At 32.5% G+C, this 12,500-nt stretch overlaps 1 protein-coding gene across 3 annotated transcripts in view; it reads left to right on the top strand.

Annotated features, from left to right (window-relative positions):
* LOC124431604 (fibroblast growth factor receptor homolog 1-like) overlaps positions 1-12,500 on the top strand; it is a 33,416-nt gene that overhangs the window by 5,030 nt on the left and 15,886 nt on the right. For 2 of the 3 annotated variants that reach the window (XM_046979696.1, XM_046979695.1), the window contains exon 2: positions 7,721-7,938. In XM_046979696.1, the coding sequence (XP_046835652.1) occupies positions 7,854-7,938 (85 nt within the window). In that variant the 5' untranslated portion in view covers positions 7,721-7,853. Of the gene's footprint in view, positions 1-7,720; positions 7,939-11,475; positions 11,624-12,500 lie in introns of those variants that run through there. The other variant, XM_046979697.1, reaches the window with a different exon arrangement.

The following is a 12,500-nucleotide window of genomic DNA, read 5'->3' on the forward strand; positions in this document are numbered from 1 at the left end:
TCTCTTTCTTTCTGTATCTATCTATCTATCTATCCATCTCTCTGTCTTTTTCATTCAATGACAGACTTTGTATACTCCGTTAAGCGGGAGACGCGAGAGGTAATATAAGCTTCTCTTTTCGAATTGTGCGCTCGTTTCTCTTCGTTCTTTCTCACGCCACGGACGAGAGAGAAAGAGATAGATCGAGAGAGAGAAAGAGAGAGAGAGAGAGAGAGAGAGAGATAGAAAATACACGACGAAGACGATGAAGACGGCGACGAAGACGACTACGACGAGTTCGTGAATCGCGTTCATTGTGCTTCCGTCTTACGGGGGCACCATAACGTGCTCTCGACACGGTTCCCCATGTGGGACCATTCTAGAGGACTTATATATTCCTTTTTTCTTCCTTTCTCTCTCTCTCTCTCTCTCTCTCTCTCTCTCTCTCTCTCTCTCTCTCTCTCTCTCTCTCTGTCTCTCTCTCTCTATGATCTTCTCCCATTGATTTTCCACGGTCGCCCATAAGTTCGCGCACTGCTTTTCCTTCGAAAGGAATTTGCTTGAATGAGAGATAAATAGAGATAGAGACATAAAGAGAAAGAGAGAGAGAGAGAGAGAGAGAGAGAAAGAGAAATAGAGAAAAGGAGTGAAGGAGTGAAAGAGAAATGAATAGAGAACCACCAACGTGTCGAACAGTACATAAATAACTGTACCTACGCGATTCGTCGCACCTTTCACGAACACGTGTCTCCTTAATGACAGAGTCCCTCCTTGTACATATGTACATCATAATTGCGCTTACTCGAATATAACGCCGTCGTTTGTTCCTCGAGGCGTTCTCGTGATTTGAAAAAAAAAAAAAAAAAAAAAAAAAGAAACATTCAGAAAAGAAAAACAAGGGGAAAAAAAAAGAAAGACAAGGAAAAAAAAAAGAAGAAGAAGAAGGATAAAAAAGGATAAAAAAGAAAAATATCTTTCTACGCTTGCTCAAGCAACTGGCATATGCGTACACAAATACCTCAACATATACTACATATAGGTATATACGCGCGCATGCGTATATGAACAGAGAAAAAGACAGAGAGAGAGAAAGAGTTAAAACTCTAACAGAAAGAAACGAAGAGACAAAGGAAGAAAGAAGTAGAAACAGAAGCAACGGTGACAGTAACAGCATCAGTAGCATCAATAGCATCAACAGCATCAGTAGCATCAGTAGCAGTAGCAGCAGCAGCAGCACCAGCAGCAACAGTAACAGCAGCAGCAGTAACAGTAACAATAACAGCAACACCAGCAGCAGCAGCAGCAGCAGCAAATAACATCACCAGCGGCATAAGCACCAAATATCAAGTACCAGTGTACCACTACCAAGTATCAGTACCACTACCAATACCATTACCAATAACAGCAACACCAGTAAAAGCAACAGTAGCAGCAGCAACATCAGCCAAAGCAGGAACCAAGCGAACCAGCACAGCAGATGTTTGCTCGAACCACGTTAGGAACAAACCAAGGAGAGGAGGAGGGACCAGGTCACAAAGGCGGTCGGGTGAGAGTGCGAGCGCTCGCACTCTCACCCAAGAACGAACGACCAAGAGAGACACCGAGCTTCCCTGAAACGAAACCCTTGGCGGCGCCTTAACAGAAAACGAATGTATTTCGAAAAGGCGAACATGAGGCGGACGCCTGTGTGTGATCGGTCGGTGAGGAGGTATAGGGAAGGTCTGGAGGGAGGGGGGGGGGACAGAGGATACCTAGAGAGGGAAAGGAAAAAAAAGAAAAAAAGAAAGAAAAAAGAGAGAGAGAGAGAGAGAAAAATTTTTCTCCTTTCCGTAACGTTTTAAACTCACTCCGAAGTTCTTTCACGTCGACCGTAATTCCCATGGCTTTTTTCCTTTCCTTCTCTTTTTCTCTTTTTCTTTTTTTTTCTTCTCTCTCTCTCTCTCTCTCTCTCTCTCTCTCTCTCTTTCTCTGTCTTTCGTCTCTCTTCATACGATGGACGAGTTTCGACTAATAATGATGCCCTCGATCGTATTTTATAAAAATTAAAATTTCGATCGATGATATAGGATGGAAGGAGGGGGAAGGAGGGTTTGGGTTTAGACGATGGAGTGAGCTGAGTGGGATGAAAAATGAGGGGGAGGGGGAGGAAATAATTAGATCGTGTTCGTTTATAAAAAAAAAAAAAAAAGAAAGAAAAAAAAAAAAGAAGGGCGCAAAAAACGATCGGATTATAGTGAAACTTTGTACATAAAAGCGAAATTATATCGATTCCTTTGGGGAATAGAAAAAAGATACTAAAACGTCTCTCTCTCTCTCTTTCTCTTTCTAAACACGTATGTATCTAAATAGAGAAATATATATATATATATATATGTGTACTTATGTGTGTGTATGTGCGTGTATGTGCATTTCTATCAGAGTTAATCGTGTTTGACTTTCTTTTCCCAGGACTAAGAGATCGAAGTAGAGTCTTTAAATTTCAAAAGGCATTGCGAACGAACGAACGTTTCGTTATATGCGTCAATGATTTTCTTCTTCCTGAGTTTCTTTTCATCGAATGATCATCGAAGCGAATAAAACCCAACGTTACGATCTTTCAAGAGAGTTAGTTACTTAGATAAATAGATAGATAGATAGATAGATAGATAGATAGATAGATAGATAGATAGATAGATAAATAGATAGATAGATAGATAAATAGATAAAGAGAAAGAAAGAAACTTTCACAATTTTCCCGATATCTAATCGATAAATTAAATTTAATCGTCGATCGTATTGGAAGAAAAAAAAAAAAAAAAGAAAAAAGAAAAAGAAGAATAATAATAATACAACAACGTAACATCGGTCATTTACTCTAATCCAATTAATTCTACGGTCGTCTCTAAATAACCATAACGGTTATATGTAATTGATCGAGGAAAGGAAAATAAAAGAAGAAAAAAAAAAAAAAAGAAAAGAAAAGAAAAACCAAAGAAAAAAAGAAAAGAAAAGAAAAGAAAAGAAAGAAACGAACAAAAAGGAAATAGAAATTGTTGGCAAGTGGATAAATAACGATCGTAATAGAAAATCTCGACTCGATTCAAGTCAAGTCATGTCAAGTAAAGTCAAGTCAAGTCATCAAGTCGACTCGATTCGACTCGACTCGACTCCGGAGTCGACTTCTTCGATCGAAAATGATTACGAGCACGATATATATAAGTTATTCGAGACGCGTGCCCATCTTCTTACTTCTTCTTGCCCTTTCACCGGCGCTCAGACTCGACTCGACTTGACTCAACTCAACTCAACTCAACCCAACTCAACTCAACTCGACTCGTAAAGCGTCGCACGTTCCCTAAACGTATAATTATGCATGGCACGAGTCCCTTTCCAAGAGTATCGCACGGACATCGCGCCGATGATCGTGTGGCGCGAACGTCGCGACTTCGCTTCCTTATCTTTACGCGATATCTTTTTTCCTTTTCTATTTTTTTTCTCTCTCCTCCTTCATTTTCTTTCTCTTTTTTTTTTATGTATTTATTTATTTATTATTTTTTTTTTTAAATCACCACGTTTCGATCATTCGTATCGTACGAAATCGATGAAAGTATTATAAATGATACTTGTTTCTTTTCTCCGAGCGATTAGAAGAAAAAAAAAAAAAAAAAAAAAAAGAAAAGACGAAAGAAACAACGATAAAAAGAAAAAAAACGATCTAACGATAAATGCAAAATTTTCTAACGTAATTAAAACGACGGATTATAATACGACGATTTGTTAGAAGTTTTTGTTCTTTTTTTTTTTTTTCTTCTTCTTTTCTTCTTCCTTTTTTTTTCACCCTGCAAATCTACGATCGATTCGAATTCGTCAATATTTACGAGTCCGAATCTTTTTTTTTTTTTTTATCTCAAAATTGAATTTTCAAAATATACCAGGAAAAAAACTTCGCGATAAGAATGACGAATACGATGATCAAATAGAAACGATTAATAATGATGACGATTGATTATTTATCAATAATGTATTATTTGATTATTAATCAATAATGTATACGAATTCAATTTGAATCTTTACATTATTCCACCATAATATATATATATATATATATTTTTTTTTTGTTTCTTTTTTTTTTTTATACGTAAAAATATCTAAAAATGTTCTAAATAATCGTCGAATTTTTAATCGATCCGTATCCTCGTATTTACATTTATAATATCTCAATTTGTATCGGGGGGGAGGGGGTAGGGGGCAGGGGGCAGGGGGAGGGGGGAAAGGAAGAAGAAAAAAAGGAATTGAAGAAGAAAAGAAAAGAAAAAAAAAAAAAAGAAACAAAGAAAATGAGAAGCTAAATGAAAATTATACCAGTTAGGGTTTTAAATGTATCTTTTACGATTTACGTAAATACATCTAATCAAATTAATAATCGTTGTATATTTAGCATTTACTCGATTGCCCTGTAAGAAAATATATACATACATACATACGCACACACACACATACATACATACATACATACATATATATATATATATATATATATATATATATATATATATATATATATATATATATATCCATTTAAACGACGATTTTTACCATCGATATACCTTAACTTATGACTCTCGATATAACCGCAAGATTCAAGTGTAAAGCAAACACATTGAGAGAACACCGTAAATATACACGGGTTTATAAATCCTATGAGAAAGAATGTCTCAGCTCGTCGAACGTCTAGACTAAAACGACTTTCGTTAAGGAGAGAAAGAGACAGAGATAGAGAGATAGAGATAGAGAGAGAGAGAGAGAGAGAGAGAGAGAGAGAGAGAGAAAGAGAGAGAGGTAGTGAGTGAGTGAGTGAGAGAGAGAGAGAAAAGAAGGAGAGAAAAGGAAAGAAAAAAGGGATAAAAAAGGAAAGAACGGACTCTAACAAATTCAACTCCCTCCATGCAATTTGAAATCCTTTAATAAAACTCTCCTTTGATTTCTTATCGCTTTCTCATTTAGACCGAATATATATATATATATATGCATGTGTATATACAAACATATATACATACATACACACACATATATGTATATATATGTTCGAAGTTTAAGCGCCTTAAATGTGGCTCTCTCCCCCCCCCCACTTCCCCCCCGCAGAGAGAGAGAGAGAGAGAGAGAGAGAGAGAAGAAGTTGGTCGGATTTGAAATCAATATTTTAAATCTAAATTTCAAATTATCATCTCTCTAAGTACTTACGTATGTTTCGAACGTCTAACACGATTAACATTAGTTTCGTTTCCGTGATAAGGGAGAGAGAAGGGGGAAAAAAGAAAAAGAAAAAGAAAGAAAGAGAAAGATAGAAAGAAGAAGTTAAAAACGTCACTTAGGATTTTTCTTTTCAGAGTAAAACAAATCGTATTTGAAATAGAGAGAGAAAGAGAGATAGATAGAGAGAGAGAGAGAGAGAGAGAGAGAGAGAGAGAGAGAGAGAGAGAGAGAAAGAATTCGTTTCGAACGATCGCAAAAGGAAATACAGATTGAAGATCAAAAAATATTTTCCCCCCCACTGCTATCAATACTATCTCGCTTAACTCCCCCTTCCACATCATCACCACATCACCGCTCCACCTTATTCCCTCACCCCCCTCCATCCAACCATTCGCCCGACGAGAGATAATGATAAACGACGTGCATATTCGATGTCGAGTGGATTTTGTTCTTTTCTCTTTTTTCTTTTTTTTTTTTGCATTTTGCTTTTGCTCTTGCTTATGTTTTTGCTTTTGCTTTTGTCATAGTTTTCGAGATGCACACGCTGTGCTGGCCTAGATCCTACCCTTTGTATCATTCAAATCGATCGTAATATCATTGCCGTGTAGTTCTCCAACGTTAAAACTCCGTCTCTCTCTCATTCGAGCACGTGCCTTTATCCGCGTTCTCAACATAACATTAGAACGACTCGTTTTACAGCCTCGCGCGATTTTACGATTTATTACTTACATATATACATACATACATACATACATATGTACATATATATATATATATATATGTATATATAAATACATGCATCGCACTGAGAGGATGGATAGATAGATCGATAGGTATCGGCGAGACGATTGTTATTATTTCTTTGTTTGTTTTCTTTTCTCTCTCTCTCTCTCTCTCTCTCTCTCTCTCTCTCTTCCTTTTTTCGTTTCTTGTTCTTTTCTTTTTTTTCTCTTCTTTTTTCTTTGATTTTCTTTCCTTCTTTTATTTATTTTTTTATTTTTATTTATTTATTTATTTTTTTTTTTTTTTTTTTGAAAAAGACAAAAAATCGCGCATCCTTCCAGGCTCCTTGTCGACCATACTTTCTTTTTTTCTTCTTTTTTTTTTTGCTTTCTTCTCGAACCGACTCTTCATTGTGAGAAGAAAAGAGAGAGAGAGAGAGAGAGAGAGGGAAAAGAGAGAAATTTTTAATAAACAATCGATATTAATCTCGAGAACACTGTCGCGATAAATCATTTTATCTTTTTTTTTTTTAATTTTTCAATTTTTTCCATTTCTTTTTCTTTCTCACCCGAAATCACGACGACGATTATTTCTTTCTTTCCTTCTTTTCTTCTTTTTTCTATTTCCAAAAACGCGATGACAATTTTTACTCTCTTCTTTCCTCTTCTCTTTTTTCTTTGTGTTCTTTCTTTCTTCGAAATCGCAATTTTTCTATTTTTCTTTTTTCTTTTTTCCTTTTTTTTTTTTTTTTGTTTTTTCCTTCAAAATCATGACGATCCTTTTCTGGAGTTAAAAATTTTTTTTTCTTTTAAATCGCGACGACAATTCCTCTTTCTTCTTCCAAAAACTCCATGACGATATTTTTCTCTGTTTTTTCTTTCATTTTTTCTCTCTGTTCTTCCTAAATCGCGATAACTTTTCTCTTTCTCTCTTGACTTTCTCTGCATTCTCTATCCTTTTTTGTATCTTCTTTTCTTTTCTTTCTTTTTTTTCCTTTTTCTTTTTTTTTTTTTTCAAAGACGAAAATAACACTTCACGCCGATCATCTCGACATTCATTATCTCGCTAAGATTTCACGCAGAGAATTAAACACTTTGCGTCATACTTCGATTATTCTCCTTTTAAAGTGACTCATGTAAAATTATCGAAGTGACTCGATAAGTCTCGGCTACTGTTACCAACGTACATACTTTTTTAACTTCCTCAAAATAATATCTCTGTCTCTCTCTCTCTCTCTCTCTCTCTCTCCTTTTTTTTTATTTTACTTGTTACATCTACCTTTGCCTTTTCTTTTTTATTTTCCTTTATATTTTCTTTCTCTTTCTTTTTTTCCCTTTGCGTCTCGAACACACGATAGAACACGCATATATAGTATTAAAAGTTTATTTGTACATGGCTTATGAACTTGTCCAGATACGCCGCCATGAAATAGAATTTACGCGGGACAACTGCGTATTACTCGGAAATTCAATTTCGACGATTCTTTTCTTTTCTTTTTCTCTTCTTTTTTTTTCTTTTTTTTCTCTCTCTTTTTTCTTTTTTTTCTTTTCGTTTTTTTTTTTTTCCTTCTTAACATCGAAGAATTCTCTCACGGAATATCGTATTTGATAAAAATTCATTTGATAAAAAACAATCGATAGAAATTGTCAGATGAAAATAATTATAATCCATCATCATCATTATCATCCTTGCCATTATTATTATTATCATTATCATTATCATTATTATTATCATTGTTATTATCATTATCATCATTATTATTATTATTATTATAAATATGTTTCAGGTGTGGATCCAACACTCATGCCTCGTTCGTAGCATCGATATCGTCGATAAGAAGGTGACGAGGAGAACGGAACGAAACGGAACGGAACGAAACGAAACGGGGAAAAAAAGCGGAACGTAACGAAACGGAAGAAATGGCAACGAAAAATTTCTTCATTCTAGGAATACTCTTAGGGATCTTGGAGATCGTCTACGTTCGCGGACGGCTGATTCGATTAGGTGACGAGAGATATAGCATGCACATAGACATAAATACATAAATACATTCGCATTACCTTCTTCTATATTCAGTCGTTTGAAAATCGCGTTTAGATGCCATCGCTCTTTAGCATCGTTCAAGTTCCACGAGCACGTATAAGTCTCTCTCTCTCTCTCTCTCCCTCTCTCTGTTTCTCTCTCTCTCTCTCTCTCTATATATATATATATATATCTTTCTCTCTCTTTACGTGGGTATATGTATCTTTATATGCACGTATACGCGTATATACGTATGTACCTATGTATGCGTATATACGCATACATAGAGATATATGCGAACATTGTAGCCCACGTTTCTAAGTTTAGCGCTACGACAACGCTTACTTTAGAACGTTCTTCCTCGTCGGGTACGAGGACGAACGCGTAAGCTACCGATATCTTCTTCTCTTATTTTCCAACGGGCGAATTCTAACAGCTCGTTAATTTATAACAACAGAAATGCAGTCGCGCCCGTATACCGTTGTATTTTCGTAAAAGGGAAAGAGTAAAAAAAAAAAAGAATTGAAAAAAGAAAAAAAGAGGAAGAAGAAGGAAAAGGAAGGAAAAGAACAAAAAAAAAAAAAGGACGTTCAAGAAGAAAGATAAAGATAGAGACAGAGATAGATAGAGAGAGAGAGGGAGAGAGGGAGAGAGAGAGGGAGAGAGAGAGAAAATGGGGGATAAAAAATTAAAGATCTAAATTTTATTCGTAGAAATTTTTTTTATTAGTTTGAAGAGAGAAAGAGAGAGAAAGAGAGAAAGATACATAGAAAATGGAAGAGAATTTTAACTTTTCTTTTTCTTTTTTCTTTTTTCTTTTTTCTTTTTTCTTTTTCTTTTCTTTTTTTTTTTTTTTTTGTTACAAATTGTTTGTAGTTTAAAAAGACAAAATGAGAGAAAGAGAGAGACAGAGAGAGAGAGAGAGAGAGAGAGAGAAAGAGAAAGAAGAAGATGAAAAAATGTAAAAACGATCTAAATTTTATTTTTTTTTCTTTTTTTTTCTAATTTTATAAAATACTCGAGTAAATAACAAAAAGATATTTGCTAACTAATATTTGATAAATAAAAGAATAAAAAAAGAAGATATTCATCAAATTAAATCTAAATTAATAAGAATTTATTAAATAAAGTTAAATTCCATCTGTTTAACTATATAAATTTTTTACTCGAAGCATGAAAACCTAATCAAAATTATTTTTCAAACGAAACTAATGTTAATTAAAATATATGAAATATAAGGATTAATATTAATTCTTTTAATAAAGAATAAAAAAAAGAGAATAAAATTAAATATAAAATCAAAAATTACTAAAAAATCATTGTAATAATAATAATAATAATAATAATAATAATAATAATAATAATAATAATAATAATAATAATAATAATAATAAGTAACAAAAAATTTAGAAAAGGAAAGATAAATTTTAAGAACATCGAAAAGAAAAGAAAAAAAATAAAGAAGAAATTGAACGAATGGACGATGGGAAAACGTTAAATACAAAGTGTAAAAATAAATATCTATATGTAGTTAATGGATGAAGTACGAATGTAAAGAACGTAACGAATTTTTACAGCGAAACGTAGCTACTTTCGAAAGTAACGGCTCGTTAATTTATAACAACAAAAGAATAGAAAATAACCTGCCATTCGTTATATTTTCATAAAAAAAGAAAAAAAAAGAAAAAAAAACAGAAAACAAAAGAAAGAAAAAAGAAAGAAAGAAAAAAAAATATATATATATATATATATGAAAAACAGAATTTAAAAATAAAAGAAGAGAAAAAAATGAAAGAAAAATCTTTACTTCATTTCTACAAATGCTATAATTTAAAAAGAAAGCTTAGAAATAAAAAGAGAGAGAGAGAGAGAGAGAGAGAGAAAGATAGAAAGAGAAAGAAAAATAAGATAAAAAATGTAAGCAAATCTAAATTCTATTCCAAGAAATCCTGTAGAATACTCGAATAAACGAAAGAAAAAAAAAATTGAACGAATACATAGTGTGAAAACGTGAAATACGAAGTGTAAAAGTAAACAGAGATAACGCACCTACGAGAGTAAAGATTGTAATGGTTTTACGGAGAATCATAGTTACGTTCGAACGTACCACCACGTTAATTTGTAGCAACGAAAAAAAAATGGCTGGTCTCCTGTATTTTCGTTTAAAAAAAAAAAAGAGAAAGAAAAAGAAAAAAGAAAGAAGGAAAAGAAAAAAAATAAGGATAATATATATAAAAAATCGAAATTTAAAATGAGAGAGAGAAAATGAGAGAGAGAGAGGGAGAATATAAGACGAAAAAATATTCTTTAATTTTATTTCTGCAAGAATTATTAGTTCAAAAAAGAAAAAAAAGCAAGATAAAAAATGGAAGAAGAAAAAAAATTCTAAATTTTATTTCTACAATTTGGATGAAATTGTTTCGTATAAGAAAAGTGGCATACGTAATGGATAAAAAAAAAAATAAAATAAAATAAAATAAAAGGACGTACAATGAGAAAACGTGAAATACGAAGTATGAAAATAAAATATATATATATATAATACATCTATGAGAGCAAAGATAGTAATGATATAATCACAAATCATAGTTACGTTCGAAAGTGTAAGTATATATATATATATATACTTACTTAAGATTATATATATATATATATATATATATATATATATATATATATCAAATCCTTAAAAGTATTAGAAACCTGTACTCGTTCTGAGAGATTCCTGTACGTTCTCGCTAGTATATTATATACAACGCATGCATATATAAATATATGCATATATAAGTATATATATATATATATATATATATATATGTATGTATGTGTGTGTGTGCAGATATGTAAGTATGTACATACATATGTAAAAGAGCGTACATTGGCCATTTTCCAAGCACGTCGTTCCTCAATCATCGAGAGACGAACGCATAACGATATAATTAGCGATAACGCGTGCATTCGTCTAATGATGCACTTTGCTAGGTCTAATCTCTGAGATTACGTCTTTTTATCGATTCCTTTTCTATTAAGATCCTTTGAATCGATTACGTTGCCGGTCAACAATTTGTTATAAAAGAATCGACTTGAAGAAAAGTAAAAAAAAAAAAAAGAAAAAAAAGAAAGAAAATAGAAAGAAAAAGGAGGGACAATAAAAATTAACAGGGAAAAATTTGAAAAAAAAAAAAAAAAAAAAGAAAAAAGAAAGAATGGAAAAGAAATAAAAAGGTTAAATTAAAAAGTAATAGAAAATAAACGAAAATAGAAGTAAAAGTGATCAAATGAAAAGATAAATGGATTAAAATGAATAATATAAAAAAAAAAAAAAAAAAAAAAACACACAAAAAAAAAAGGAAAAAAAAGAAAGTAAAAGGAGAAATAGAAAATTCAAGAGAGAAAAGGAATAGGAGGAAATAAAAGTAGTGGGGAGGGGAAGGGAGGGAGAGAGGGAAAAAAGGAAAAAGGGTAAAAGAGAGAGAGAGAGAGACAGAGAGATAAAAGAAAGAGATAGAAGAAGAGGAAAAAGAAAGTAAAAGAAAAAGAAAAAAAAAAAAAGAAAAAGGAAAAAGTAAGCAATAATATTTTATACAGAGGAGAATACTCGAACACCCTGGCGCATTTCACGTCGTAGCAATTAATCGCTCTCAGCGCGCGGATAATTATACCTCTCGTGAGTAATAATTATTGCCTTGTACTTGCAGTAACGTTTGCAGTCGTTTCACAGCGACAATAATTTATAATCATGGGGGTATATATACGTACATACATACATACTTACATACATACATAAATATTTATATACATATATATATATATATATATATATATATATATATATACATATGTTTATGTATGTTTGTATGTAGTAGGAGCGAACGACCACGTATCTTCGCGAATCGGTCAAGATTTGAAACGATACGGATATTCTTACCTTATCCGTTTTCTAAAATACATATATCTAACGTTTTTACATATATACATATATGTACATACATACAGATATCTAAATATATCCTATGTATCATCTAACCGTCTACCCACTTACATATGTCATTTAAAATTTTCATTTGAATCGGACAATGTTTCTTTAATCTTTTCCTCCTATCCTATCCTATCCAACCTCTGTTCTATTCTATTCTGTTTTATTCTGTTCTGTTCTGTTCTCTTCTGTTCTGTTCTGTTCTGTTCTGTTCTGTTCTGTTCTGTTCTGTTCTATATTGTACTGTCTTGTCCTATCACTCGAATCTAACAATGATGAGAGAGTGTGTGTGTGTGTGTGTGTATGTGTGTGTATGTATGAGGAAGAAAGAGAGAAAATAAAAAAGAGAGAAAGAGAGAAAACATGCAAGGGAAAAGAAAAGGAAAAAAAAAAAAGAAAAAAAGAAAAGAAAAAAGAGGATAGAAAAAATGAAATCGGTGATTAAGCAAAAGATGTTCGTCGTTCTAACGACGATGAAGAAAGATATACAAAAATGAGGAGAGAGATGGGAAAAAGAGAGGGTAATTGAAAAAAAAAAAAAAAAAAAAAGAAAGAAAAAAAGAAAAAA

The sequence above is a fragment of the Vespa crabro genome, chromosome 22 (assembly GCF_910589235.1).
Source record: "Vespa crabro chromosome 22, iyVesCrab1.2, whole genome shotgun sequence".
Classification (NCBI taxonomy): Eukaryota; Metazoa; Arthropoda; class Insecta; order Hymenoptera; family Vespidae; genus Vespa; species Vespa crabro.